Source organism: Myotis daubentonii, chromosome 3 (genome assembly GCF_963259705.1).
Source record: "Myotis daubentonii chromosome 3, mMyoDau2.1, whole genome shotgun sequence".
NCBI lineage: Eukaryota > Metazoa > Chordata > Mammalia > Chiroptera > Vespertilionidae > Myotis > Myotis daubentonii.
In genome coordinates, this window is record NC_081842.1 from 185,204,013 (window position 1) to 185,219,262 (window position 15,250).

Sequence of the window (15,250 nt, forward strand, 5' to 3'; positions counted from 1 at the left end):
ACTCAGGCCTGAGGCCTCTGGCCCAGGAATCATGCCTGGGCAGGGGACCCCCATCTCCCTCTGATCGCTTGCTCCACCCCCCGCCCAACCCTGACGCCTCGGCCAGCGGAGTTGACCCTCATCACCCTCCGATCACCAATCACCGGGTTGGCCTCTTGACCAGGCCTGAGGCCTCCGGCAGAGGTGTCAGGCCTGGGCAGGGGACCTCCAGCTCCCCGCGGTTGCAGGCTCCGCCCCTGCCCAGACCTAACGCCTTTGGCCTAGGTGTCCGGCCCGGTCAGCGGGGACCCGCAGCTGCAGCGGCCCCGCGATCGTGGGCTCCGCTTTAGGCCAAGGCAAGGGACCCCTAGCTCCCGGGACTGCCAGCTTCGACCGTGCCCAGCTCTCATCGCTGGCTCCACCCCTACTTCCTGCTATCACTGGCCAGGGTGGCAAAGGCACCTGATTCTCCGATCATGGCTGGGGGGCAGGGCAAAGGCGGCCCCAGGGCCGCCTTTGCCCTGCCCCCCAGCTCTTAGCTCTCCCCTGGGTTTCCGATCACTGTCAGTGGCAGGGGGGTTCTTCCTGCTTTCCCTTTCGCCTCCCTGCATTGTGCCTACATATGCAAATTAACCGCCATCTTGTTGGCAGTTAACTGCCAATCTTAGTTGGCAGTTAACTGCCAATCATAGTTGGCAGTTAACTGCCAATCATAGTTGGCAGTTAATTTGCATATAGCCCTGATTAGCCAATGAAAAGGGTATCGTCGTACGCCAATTACCATTTTTCTCTTTTATTAGATAGGATAATGAACTCACAGAAAGAGAAATGAAAAAAACAATCCCATTTACCATTATACCAAAAAAACTAAGATACCTAGGAATAAACTTAACCAAGGACGTAAAAGACCTGTACTCAGAAAACTACAGGACATTGAAAAAAGATAAATATTTTAAATATAATATTACCAAAACTGTACTAACATATTATAATATCACAAAAGTTGTAGGAAATATTAAAAATCTGCACATAACAGGATTACTTATATTATATTCTAAAATATTTTTCCCCCGGCTCTATTTTTGTTTATCCATTTATGTTGTTCATTATATTCCACAAATGAGTGAGATCGTGATATTTATATTTCTCTGACTGGCTTATTTCACTTAGCATAATGCTCTCCAGCTTTGTCCATGCTGTTGCAAATGGTAAGAGTTCCTTATTTTTTACAGCAGCATAGTATTCCATTGTGTAGATGTACCACAGGTTTTTAATCCGTTCATTTGCTGATGGGCACTTAGGCTGTTTCCAAATCTTAGCTATGGTAAATTGTGCTGCTGTGAACATAAAAGTGAATATCTTTTCTGATTGGTGTTTCTTATTTCTTGGGATATATTCCTAGAAGTGGGAGTACTGGGTCAAATAGGAGTTCCATTTTTAATTTTTTGGGGAATGAGATGGTTAATGTATATAACTTAGAGACAAGCCCTTTTAGGAGCCACCATTTGTAGAACCATGTACTTTCAATGAGCATTTCCTCCTGTGACTGGGCCGAATGCAAAGGTAGGCTAGTCACAGTGGGAAGTTAATCACCATTTCCTTCTCCAGGTCCTAAAAATAATGACCATTGGAATGATAACAACTCTTCTGCCTATGTCACTATAGTTTCAAAGCCAACTTTTACTTACCTTATTACATTTAACACTTTCAAGAGTCCTTTGAGATAGTTAGGTCAGGGACTACTCACCTGAATTCGTAAATAAGGAAACTCTGGCTTAAAATAGAGAAGTGACTTTCCCAAGATCAGGAGTCGAAGTGGTACTTGAATAGAGGTTTTTCTGGTAACTGGTCCAAGTCTCTTACCATTACACTACACTGGTTCTGATTGTCAGTGATGTTTATCATCATTATTATTTGATTACCAGAGGATTTCATGGTAGGGATGGAGGACGTTTTTCAAATGAAAAATATTGTGAAGGTAACATGGCTTGAAATTTAACCTATGCTTCTTGTCCATCTTAGCTTTGATTTTATTTGTTCTGAAATGAAATAAATTGAGCTAATTATGACAATTATGTTGATGAATATGAGTTATGCAAAGGAAGCGTCTGAATCCAAGAATACTGTACCCAGCGAGGCTATCAATCAAAATTGAGGGTCAAATCAGGAGCTTCACAGGCAAAAACGGTCTACGGGAGTTTATTACAACCAAGCCAGCAATGCAATAAATGCTAAAGGGTCTGCTGTAAATAGAAAAAATAGGAAACAAAGAAGGAACGCAGCGGTAAAGAACAAAAATGGCGACTAACAAGTTTCTATCAATAATAACTTTAAATGTAAATGGATTAAATTCCCCAGTCAAAAGGCATAGGGTAAATGAGTGGATAAGAAAACATGACCCATGTATCTGCAGTCTACAGGAAACCCACCTCAGAAAAAAAGATGCACACAGACTGATGGTGAAGGGATGGAAAAAGGTCTTTCAGGCCAATGGAAGTGAAAAAAAAGCCGGGATAGCAATACTTATATCTGACAAATTAGATCTCAAAGTGAAGGACATAAAAAGAGATAAAGAAGGCCACTTCATAATACTAAAGGGAACAGTCCAACAAGAAGAAATAACTCTGGTAAATATATATGCACCCAATATAGGAGCACCCAAATACGTAACAAATCTTCTGGAGGAGATCAAGGGAGAGATTGACAGCAATACAATCATAGTAGGGGACCTTAACACCCCATTATCACCACGGGACAAATCCTCTAAACAGAAACTCAGCAAAGAAACATCAATCCTAAATGACTCACTAGATCAGATGGAATTAATTGACATCTTCAGAACATTTCACCCCAAAGCCACAGAATATACATTCTCCTCAAGTGCACATTTGTCATCTTCAAAGATAGACCATATATTGGGTCACAGACAAAGTCTCTTCAAATTCAAGAAAATTGAAATCATATCAAGCATCTTCTCAGACCACAAAGGCATAAAACTGGAAATCAACTACAACAAAAGCAATCCAGAAAAATCAAACACATGGAGACTAAATAGCATGCTATTAAACAACAACTGGGTTACCAGTGAGATCAAAGAAGAAATAAAAAACATCATGGCAACAAATGACAATGAAAACACAACAATCCAAAACCTATGGGACACAGCAAAAGCAGTCTTGAGAGGGAACTTCGTAGCTCTACAAGCCTACTGCAAGAAACAAGAAACAATGAGAATAAATGACCTAACTCTACAACTCGAAGAGTTAGAAAGAGAGCAACAAAATAGCCCACTGTTAGCAGAAGGAAGGAAATAACAAAGATCAGAGCGGAGATAAGCGACATAGAGACCAAAAAAAAACAATACAAAAGATCAACAAAACCAAGAGCTGGTTCTTTGAAAGGATAAACAAGATTGATATACCTCTAGCCAGGCTCACCAAGAAACAAAGAGAGAGGACCCAAATAAACAAAATCAGAAATGAAAGAGGAGAAATAACAACAGACCCCATAGAAATACAAAGGATTGTTAGAAAATACTATGAACAACTCTACTCCAACACACTAGACAACCTGGAGGAAATGGACATATTCCTAGAAAAATACAACCTTCCTAAACTTAACCAGGAAGAATCTAAAAATCTCAGTAGGCCAATAACTATGGAGGAAATCGAAGCAGTAATCAAAAAGCTTCCAGCAAACAAAAGCCCGGGTCCAGATGGCTTCACAGGGGAGTTTTACCAAACATTCAAGGAAGACCTAAAACCTATCCTCCTCAGACTATGTCAAAAGACCCAAGAGGAAGGAACACTTCCCAGCTCATTCTATGAAGCCAACATCACCCTAATCCCAAAACCAGATAAAGACAATACAATGAAAGAGAATTATAGGCCAATATCCCTCATGAACATAGATGCCAAAATCCTCAACAAAATCCTAGCAAATCGGATCCAGCAGTACATCAAAAAGATCATACACCATGACCAAGTAGGATTTATCCCAGGGATGCAAGGATGGTACAATATCCGCAAATCAATAAATGTGATACATCACATAAACAAATTGAGAGAAAAAAACCACATAGTCATATCAATTGATGCGGAAAAAGCATTTGACAAAATCCAACACCCTTTCTTGATAAAAACTCTCAGCAAGATAGGAATTGAGGGATCATACCTCAACATAATAAAAGCCATATATGACAAACCCACAGCCAACATCATACTCAATGGGCAAAAACTAAAACCATTCCCCTAAAAACAGGAACAAGACAGGGATGCCCCCTCTCACCACTCCTGTTCAACATAGTACTGGAAGTACTAGCCGTTGCGATCAGACAAGAAGAAGAAATAAAAGGCATCCAGATTGGAAAAGAAGAAGTAAAACTGTCCTTATTTGCAGATGACATGATACTGTACATACAGAACCCTAAAGACTCCATCAAAAAATTATTAGACTTAATAAATGAATTCGGCAATGTAGCAGGATACAAAATTAATGCTAAGAAATCCATGGCATTTCTTTACACCAATAGTGAACTTACAGAAAGTGAAACTACAGAAGCAATCCCATTTACCATTGCACCAAAAAAATTAAGCTACCTAGGAATAAACTTAACTAAGGAGGTAAAAGACTTATATGCCAAAAACTACAGGATGCTGAAAAAAGAGATAGAGGAAGACATAAACCGATGGAAGAATATACCGTGTTCATGGATTGGTGGAATCAACATCATCAAAATGTCCATACTACCCAAAGCAATTTATAGATTCAATGCTATCTCCATTAAATTACCAACGGCATATTTCACAAATCTAGAACGAACGTTCCAAAAATTCATCTGGAATAAAAAAAGACCCTGAATAGCTGCAGCAATCCTGAGAAAGAACAAAGTAGGTGAGATCTCAATACCAGATATCAAACTGTATTACAAAGCCACTGTTCTTAAAACAGCTTGGTACTGGCACAAGAACAGACATATAGATCAATGGAATAGAATAGAGACCCCAGAAATCGACCCAAACCACTATGCCCAATTAATATTTGACAAAGGAGGCAAGAGCATACAATGGAGTCAAGACAGTCTCTTCAATAAATGGTGTTGGGAAAATTGGACAGATACATGCAAAAAGATGAAACTAGACCACCAACTCACACCATACACAAAAATAAACTCAAAATGGATAAAAGACTTAAACATTAGACGGGAAACCATAAAAATACTAGAGGAATCCACAGGCAGTGAAATCGCAAACATATGCCGAAGGAATTTCTTCTCTGATAATGCTCCTAGGGCAATGGAAACTAAAGAGAAAATTAAAAAATGGGACTACATCAAAATAAAAAGCTTTTGCACAGTAAAGGAAACCATCAACAAAACAACAAGAAGACCCACTACATGGGAGAACATATTTGCCAATGATACCACCGATACGGGTTTAATTTCCAACATTTACAGGGATCTTATGAAACTTTACAAAAGGAAGATAAACAATCCAATAAAAAAATGGGCAATGGACCTAGATAGACACTTTTCGAAAGAGGACATACAGAAGGCCGAAAGACATATGAAAACATGCTCATAGTCACTAATTATACGAGAGATGCAAATCAAAACGACAATGCGTTATCATCTCACACCTGTCAGAATGGCTATCATCAACAAACAACAAGTGTTGGAGAGGATGTGGAGAAAAAGGAACCCTTCTGCACTGCTGTTGGGAATGCAGACTGGTGCAGCCACTGTGGAGAACAGTATGGAGCTACCTCAAAAAACTAAAAATGGAATTCTCATTTGACCCAGTGATCCCACTACTAGGAATATATCCCAAGAAACCAGAAACACTAATCAGAAAGGATATATGCATCCCTATGTTCATAGCAGCACAATTCACCATAGCTAAGATTTGGAAACAGCCTAAGTGCCCATCAGCAGATGAATGGATTAGAAAACTGTGGTACATATACACAATGGAATACTATGCTGCGGTAAAAAAAAAAAAAAAAAAAAAAAAAAAAAGGAACTCTTGCCTTTTGCAACAGCATGGATGGAACTGGAGAGCATTATCCTAAGTGAAATAAGCCAGTCAGAGAAAGATAAATACCACATGATCTCACTCATTTGTGGATTATAGGGAACAACATAGACTGATGAAAAGGGACAGACCCAAAGACTGAGAAACAGCAATCAGGCTATCAATCCCCAGAAGGAAAGTAGGGGAGGGCGGGGGTAAGGGGAAGAGATCAACCGAAGGACTTGTATACATGTATATAAGCCAAACCAATGGACATGGACAACAGGGGGATGGGAGCATGAGTGTGCAGGGCGGGGGGGTGGGGAGGTTGGGGGTTAATGGGGGGGGGGGGAAAGAAAAAATGACAAAATCAATGCATTTTTGCTTTTAAAAAAAATCAATCAGCCTGGCCAGTGTGGCTCAGTGGTTGAGCATTGACCTATGAACCAGGAGGTCATGGTTTGGTTCCCGGTCAGGGCACATGCCCGGGTTTGGGCTTCATCACCAGTAGGGGGCGTGTGGGAGACAGCTGATTAATGATTCTTTCTCACCATTGATATTTCTATCTCTCTCTCCCTTCCTCTCTGAAGTCAATTTTAAAATATTGTTTTAAAAAATCAATCAGGTCTTCTAGAATTTTTAAAGTATAATTCCAAAACATCTAGATGCAAAAACAAACAGGACCTCTAACCAGATGAATTTACAGATATTTGGGTTTCCTCAGTTTAATCCACACCTCCTCAAAAGTTACTAATGGATGTTTTTTGTATGCTATTGGATATTCTAATAATAATAAAAGAAACTTCATCTTACATAATTGCTACATTAAATACACATGGTTTTTTTCATGAAAAACACTTCTGTTGGCTATTTAATATTGTTTTAATTCTTCTATGTAGACAACAGTAACATGCACTCATATTTCCTCATATTTGCCTAAATTTAATTTAAACTTCAAAATATTTAATATGTGACCCACTGTAAACTTTAATAGAAGTAAATATATATTGCTTTAGGCTAAACTAGGCAAATTCTCTAGGTAGTGTTTTAAATCACAGTGGTAACAAGGACAGTAAACTGAACATGTGCTAGGTTCTTTACATACATTATAGATCCATAAGCTATAATAATCTGAAATTTTGGATTAATAATAATTAAAGCACAAACAACATAGTTATGATGTGTGGAAACCTTTTTTAAAAATCCATCACTAACCTCCAAAAAAGATTTATAGAGTACCTCTCTCAGAATTAGGAAACTGAGGTATTATGCTGCTAATTAGAAAGGTAGCAGACATGTTAAGGGGGAGGGATATGTATATGATAGGTTTATTTTAGGCTTGTCACAGTTTCCTGGAGCCCAAGTCTATTGTCTAATGAATAATAAATAGCCTCAACTATTGTAACATTAGTATATGGAAAAATTTTCAAATTTTAAGAGACTTCCTGGTAATGTAATACCTGGGCTACTAGAGTGATCTTTCTAATGTAGTTTCAGAAATAAAAAAAATGCCCCAGAAGTAAAAAACCTTTTGTAAAACATGGCCTCATTTTGTTTACAAATGATGGATTCTACTTTTTGCAGATGTGTCTTGCTGAATCAGGGCTCTCTTACCCATGCCATCGGCTGACAGTGGGAAGGAGATCTTCACCTGCACAGACCCGGGAGCAGTCTGAGGAGGTAAGCCTGTTAGCCAGCTTTTCAGTGAACAGAAGGCCTATCCTCCACACACCTGCCCACTTCCTATTCTTTTTTATTGGCCACAGCAATGAATAGATAAAGTTAATGTAGCGTGAATAAAGTCTCAGTAAATTCTTTTTTTTTCCCCCCAGTAAATTCTTTAAGGCAGAAACTTTCCATGCAAGGTTATGGCTAATGTGGTCTTTCTTGTTCTGTAAGTTTCATGTTTCAGCAGACAGAATTCCGGTGGATTGGTTAAAATGATTTTTACGTAGAACTGTCAGTTTAACAAAGGCATTTTCTTTGATGCTGACTATTAATTAGGATTGAGTACATTTATTAGGATTGATTCTGAAGGTTCTTTAACTCAGTGAGTGAGTACACCTTCTGTGAACCAGGCATTGTGCAAAGATGAATAACAATGTACCTATACCAAGATGCTCAGAGTCAAAGGTAATAGATTAGTAAACTAATAATAATGACATATTGCAGTAAATGCAGTGATAGCAATCAGTGTACATAGGGTGCTATGGAAACAAAGACGAGGGCCAAATCAGATTGAACATGTTTGTATGTGTGATGTCTCTGTGTATGTGTCTTTGTGGGGCTGAGTGTTATTATAGTTCACCTCTAGCCCTAACACCTAGTGTAGTGCCTGGTACATACCAGCCACAAAAGAGTATTTGTGAATGAATGTTTTTGTTTATTTTAAAGGAAGATTAGAGGAGTTGACATCCAAATCTATATATATAAAAGCCTAAGAAACCATTATGACTGGTCGACCAGTCGCTATGACACACACTAACCACCAGTGGGCAGACGCTCAATGCAGGACCTGCTACCTGGTGGTCAGTGTGCTCCCATAGCCAACCTCCCACGGTCCCTTCCCCCGGCCGGCCCCGATTGGCCCGATCAGGACTGGGCGAGACAGACCTCGATTGGCCACTATTGCCAGCTAGGCCAAGGGACCCCACTCATGCATGAATTTGTGCACCGGGCCTCTAGTAGAATTATAAAGAATGAGTCACAGTCAACCAAATGAAGAAACATGGAAAGAGTATTCCATTAAGAGGAGACAGCACAATCTGATTAGTAAATGGGAAGAAATGAGTACAGTTTGGTGTTTGTGCAAAATAAAATGGGACACAGAAAGATAAGAGATGAGACTAAGGTGAGTTGGGCTTGTATGTCTAGTGAGGGATTTGAACTCTGGGAAGCCATAGTAGGGTGCTAGGTGAGGAATGGTTTTTGTTTTGTTTTTCTGCTGTGCAGAGATTAGATGTAAGGGAAGCAAGACTACAGACAGAGAAATCAGATATGAACCTATTTTACTAGTACTGCAAAAGATAATAAGAACTAGAACATACTTAGTAAAAAGAGAGAAGGATATGAATTCAGGAAATATTTGGAAGGGGAAATCAGTAGGACTGGTAACTGATAGGATGGATCTGTATGAGAAAAGAGAGAGGGAAGAAATAAGAATGATACATAGCTTTTGGCTTAAGTGACAAAAAATTCATTCAATAAATTCTGATTACCTACCTACTCCATGCCTGGTACTGGTCTAACTGCTGGGAATATGGCTGTGAACAGAGCAAAGTCTTCCATAAAGGAGTTAGCTTCTGCTGACCCCCTGCCGAGAGAGAGAGAGAGAGAGAGAGAGAGAGAGAGAGAGAGAGAGAGAAGAAGAAGAAGAAGAAGAAGAAGAAGAAGAAGAAGAAGAAGAAGAAGAAGAAGAGGAAGAGGAAGAGGAAGAGGAAGAGGAAGAGGAAGAGGAAGAGGAAGAGGAAGAGGAAGAGGAAGAGGAAGAGGAAGAGGAAGAGGAAGAGGAAGAGGAAGAAGAGGGAGGAGGGGGAGGAGGGGGAGGAGGGAGGAGAAGAGAAGAAAGAAATTTAATGCAGATAATTGCCAAAAATCTGCATTTCAATTTTTAAAACATGGTTAGACAAATACTTAGTTTGCTTGTGGTGCAGTGCCACATACTATTGCTTCCTGAACTATAGGCAGACAAGCTGCATAGTAATCCAGTTCCTCTTGAACATCTCTGCATGCACACTGCAGGTTCATTCTCTACAAAAGTGAACTTTCCACATCTCCTCCAAAATCTATCTCCTCACCCATGTTAATGCTCATTGTCACCCCAAGCCCAAAACTGTGTACTCCTGTCACCGAGGGACTTGCTATTCTTTCACATACATCAGGATTTTTATTACCCTTTCCTTTGTTCTGCTCAGATAGTGTATTTTTTATATCAGCATCAAATTTGTTGCCCTAATTTGTTAGTTGAGTAGTTTCTTGCTATTAGAGTTTTTGTTCTGACCATTATCTTGATTCTACCCCCACCATAACCTCTCCAACAGGTGGGAGGGGTAAGGGATCTTTCTTGCATTTTTATCCTCCCCCTCTCCCTTGGTTCTTTTTCTTCATCCTAAAAACATATCCAAATCTCTAGATAGATAGATAGATAGATAGATAGATAGATAGATAGATAGATAGATAGATAGATAGATAGATATTCCTTCAAACCCAATTTCAGGCTTTAGGTTCATCTTTCCTTTGTTCATAGCCAGGCTTCTTGAGGTAATCTACACCAGATAACTCTATTTCTTCATTTTCTATTCACTTAACTCATTACAACTTGGCTTCTTTCTACCATGTGACTATAATTGAATTTAACCATTAGAGTCAGATAATAGTTTTTGTTAATGTTAACAGGTACCATGCTATGCTGTCTCTTTTTTTTCACAGCCACCTTCGTGGGTCAGTATTAGTCACATTCTACAGTGGGGAGCAAAGACACTTGCTGAAAGTCATATAAAGGAAAATGGTATTCAATACCAGGTGTTTTGGTTACAAATTCAGATATTTTTGTGGTGGTTTTCTTGTCGTAATACAATAGTTACCTCTTTCTTAATTACAATCCTATTGAATCTATTTACAGTTATTGTCCATTGAAATTTTCTCAGACCTTGCTTCTAAGATTTTCTTTTAATTGACTTTCTAATCTTTGACAGCTTATCTCTCTATTCTGTTTACTGTTTCTCTTCCTTCGCCAATTGAAATATTTATATATTCTGTAAACTCTTATCTTTATCACTCTTATTTCTTTATTTTTTAACTTATTGATCTTACTCATTTTCATTATTATTTATATACTGATGACTTCCAAATTTAAATGTTTTCTGGGCCTCTCTCCTGAGCTGGTAAGATTTTTTTCTTTAGCTACCTACTGGGATGTTTTTACCTAGACATCCTACAGCTTCCTCAAATTCTGAGAACTGGTCTCAGCCTCCTCCCTCCCTGGACCTAACCGTCTCTACCCACTCAGTTACCCAAATCTTGGTGTCATATTCACCTCTTTCTTTTCTTTTAATCTTTCTTTTTTTCTTGATCCTTAAGTCTAACTGGTCAACAGTTCCCATCAGTTCTGCTGAAGTATATTATTTTAAGTCTGTCCCCTTCATTCAATTCCTACTGCTACGGCTCAAATATAGGTTCTTGAGTTCTCTCACTTGCAACTTTGAAATTAAGTCTCCTTTCTCATGTCCTCAAGTCTAATCTGCCATTATGCCACCATAACACCCCAAACACACACACAGCCATCAGTTATTCCCTTGAACAAACAGTTCCTGCCTAAAAACCTTTAGTGCTTTCCCTATTGCCATCCGAGTACAGTCCAAATACCTTAGTGTGCTGATTTTAGGACTGCCACATCTAGTCCCATCAAACCTTTTGCCCTTCCTGCCAGTCCACATTCCTCTCCCATGCATAGAGCTAATGATTCCATTTGCTTTGCTGGATTCTTTATTGATTTTTAAAAATATCCAATTGCTTGCTTGAGTTTTTTGTCTGCTTAGAGTACAACTCCCTCCCTATCAAATTTCCATTACACATGCTCCACAACATTAGTATCTTTTTTTAAGGTATGGGTTAAATAGTAGCACTTATGTGAAGCCTTACACAGTCTTCTTCACTGGTCCTAGAGTAACTAATCACTCTCTCCTTTATTTTCCAATAGCCTTTGCTTAATCTTTTGTTGTACCTCTGATCACATTGAAAAAGACATATTTGCAACTAAATATGCCTTCCTTTAGATAGGAATTTCTTGAAGGCTGGGACTATGTTTTATCTTTAAAAGCCCTTAAAGCTTTAAAATCTGATTCTTAACGGGCTGAACTCTAATATCCCATCTAGCTAAGTTTTATGAGTCTTTGATTCTAAGTTTCCCTAACTTTTAACCTGGTGTTTTGATATAATAAGTAGTTGGTGAAAGGAATATCTGCTTCAGTTTTAAGCTTGCCTTAGTGCCAAGTATATCTGAGTCCTAAATTTTTATCCCAAGCAGTTTGGTTATTATATCCTCTAGGAAGTCTGCCCTGATCCCTCCAGTGCATTAAATACTGCCCTCTGAACTTATCTATCATAATACTTATCACTAGGTATTATAATTATCTTTATATTTTATATGGTGTTCCTTGAGAGACCATAATCTATATCTTTCACATGGGTCCAATCAGTGTAGCACTTAGTAGGGGTTTATAAATATTTGTTAAATGATAAAAGGAATAAATTAATGTAATAAGTAGCTAAAATAGAATCAAAATTTTTAGATGTTTTTAAAATTCTGAATAAATAGGTTATTTGTATTTAAAGAATTTTAGGACAGCCATCACTGAACCAAGAGATTATTATTAGCATCAGCAAACATTAATGATAAAAAGGTTGTTTATCTCATTTTTTAGAAAAAGCTTTTCCTAACCTGTTTGATGGCTGATAAGAAAATGTAAGGAGATTGGGAGTTCCTTATACATAATTAAGTAGCTCATTCTTGCAGATACTTCAATAATTCATATTTGAAATATACTTTTTCAACAAAATTGACTTTTTAGATACCTCCCTTGAAGATGTTATCATCGTAGGATTTCACTTTCTTGGGCTCTTCAGAGATTTTGGAACGCTATACTTTGTGAAGACAAGATGAATAATGGGTTACATAGGCACAAAATTAAAATCACCATCCTAATATGAGGTTAAGTACTGTTGTTATGGAAAGGGACTGCTATTTGATTGAAAACTGAAATCAGAGAAAGAGGATCGATATGAGGACTAAAGTAAAGGGGGTGAGAAATAAAGATGATACATAGAATAATCCCTTTCTTTTCGTCTGTGTTCTCCAACCCTCCTATTTAACCTGATGCCTCTTAAAGTAAGGGGTGAGTACGAGGCAAGACTTAATAGAAGGCTAAGATGATAGCTTAGCTAATAGAGGATGTGAGGAAGTTTGTCATACTGGCCTTTTGTTTATTTCCTCTTGTCTGTGAGCCTGGATGAGCATCCTAAAGGAACACGTAATGTATCTTTAAGGTTTTGAGCCTTTACCTGTTTAAGACTGAGCCTCGAAGTTCAAGTGAACTTCATACTCCAGATATTTGCCTGCCTCAAATACAGAGGGAATTCAAGCACAGTTGTGGTCTTAGTAAAAGTATTGTTTTATGGAGGAGGCTCCCTCACTGCCTTGAAATGAAAAGGGTTTTTTAAATATTTAAGCTGTTGAACTGATAAATCAGGAAGAGGTCTTGGCTCTACAAAGCAAAACACTAAAGTAGGATTAGGATCATAAATATAACCAAGGCTTCTGTAAGAAATAATGGTACAGTCAAGATAGCAGATAGACTGCTTAGGGCCAGGACCATTCATTTTTATTCATCCAATAAGTACATGTTCATTGCCTTCTCTATTCAAACCGTTGAGAAAACTGTCTTTAAAATAAGAGGGAAAATCTTAACAATTCTGGGCATTAATGCTTGGTTATGCCCAAGGAAGAAATGCTAAACCTACTGAGTCAAATGGAGTAAATATTTTGGCTTCCTCATTTGGAGCTGTTAGACTCACTAGGCCAGTGGTTCTTAAAATTGTTCCATAGTGTCCTGAGAGCCACCAGAGGTACCCCAGCTGTCAAAGGGATATGAGAAAGAAAAGGCCAAATGCATGAGCATTAGGCTCCCAATTGCCCTCTCCCTGCATCCGTCAGAGTGGCCTTACTTTTCATATATTGTATGCATTGTAATTTTGCAGAATGTTTTGCTTGGGGCTGGGTAACCCTGTGAAAAGAAATTTGGAAATCATTGATGAGAGATCTTTAAAATCCCTTCTAGCTTTAAAATCTGATTCTTAACGGGCTGAACTCTAATATCCCATCTAGCTAAGTTTTATGAGTCTTTGATTTTAAGTTTCTCTTAATTGCTTTTCTGGCAAATATTTATCTCTAAGTTAGGCTCCTCTGCATTGACTAAAGGATCAAATAGTTTCCCCATTTTTATAACTTAAGTACACAGCACACCATATTTTAAAAGATAGAAATTTCACAGTGTATTTTATGTTATCTTTCAATAATACTGTGAGGATAGTGTGCCATATTTTACTAATGAAAATTTTGAGAACCATTGCAGTAAGGAAGTGCCAAGTTTGAAAATGCTACCCTTGCTTTTCAAACATACCCCTGACAAACATAGATTAGTGCGAACTTTATAAAATCTCATATAGCTTACTTTGTCTCTGACCTCTCCAATAGTACCTGTCCCCTCATTTTTTGAGCAATTATTTATTGAGCACTTAATTGTGTTACTATAGGCTAGGGATGAAATAGACAAAAGTTCCTGTCTTCATTAAGTTTGTAAGCACTTTTTATTTTCCCTACATCTGCAATCTTTATCTAGGGGTATCACAGCAAGTTTAGAAATATATATAAGCCTTAAACTGAAAAATATTAAGCTTTGCTCTAACAAATGGCTCCTTATTTAGTAAAGCTTTTATAATGTTAAATGTGATTGCATAGCTTATATTTTGAAATTTGATTTCCTTAAATAGCAAAGCACCGATGTTCATATGGTTAGTGATAGTGATGGAGATGACTTTGAAGATGCTCCTGAATTTGGGGTGGATGATGGAGAGGTATTCGGCATGGCGTCAACTGCCCTGAGAAAATCTCCAATGAGTGAGTATTAATAGCTCTTTGGGTCCGGCATTATAATTCTCCCTTTTATTGCAAAAACTTATTAAGGGTAGTGAACTTAAAAGTTTCTTACTGACTTTTGGGTTTGGAAAGAGAAAATATAACAAATAGGCATTATTCATTAGAACTAGTGCCTCTTGAGTTTTAATTTTATTAAGCCTACTGATTTTCAGTGCTTTAGTAAAATTCATTAAAATGCAAGGAAATGTAACTTGTTTCACATGTGTAATTAGCTATGAATCTGTCCCTTTACTTTAAACCTAGAGTTTGAAAAACAAATAGCTGCACTTTCTGTGACTGCAATTGTTTCCCCACATGTTACTAGAGATATCAAAATTTTTACTATTTAAATATTTTAATGAATTAAGCATTAAGTTGTACTTTTTTAAATCTTATAATTAAATTGACCAAATCTCCAAAAACAAAAACAATAGTAGTATTACTTTTCCATTCACTGGTACTCATCTTTGGAAGAAAAAATAAGTAAATAAATAAATGTGCTATCTCCCTCACTTACACCTTACAAGATACATACTGTAGAATCATAAGTGGTTGCTATATGCAAAAT

At 37.9% G+C, this 15,250-nt stretch overlaps 1 protein-coding gene across 4 annotated transcripts in view; it reads left to right on the forward strand.

Moving 5' to 3' along the window:
* FAF1 (Fas associated factor 1) overlaps window positions 1-15,250 on the forward strand; it is a 399,416-nt gene that overhangs the window by 259,317 nt on the left and 124,849 nt on the right. For all 4 annotated transcript variants that reach the window (XM_059689641.1, XM_059689643.1, XM_059689642.1 and 1 more), the window contains 2 exons: window positions 7,575-7,670; window positions 14,538-14,664. In XM_059689641.1, the coding sequence (XP_059545624.1) occupies window positions 7,575-7,670; window positions 14,538-14,664 (223 nt within the window). The remainder of the gene's footprint in view (window positions 1-7,574; window positions 7,671-14,537; window positions 14,665-15,250) is intronic.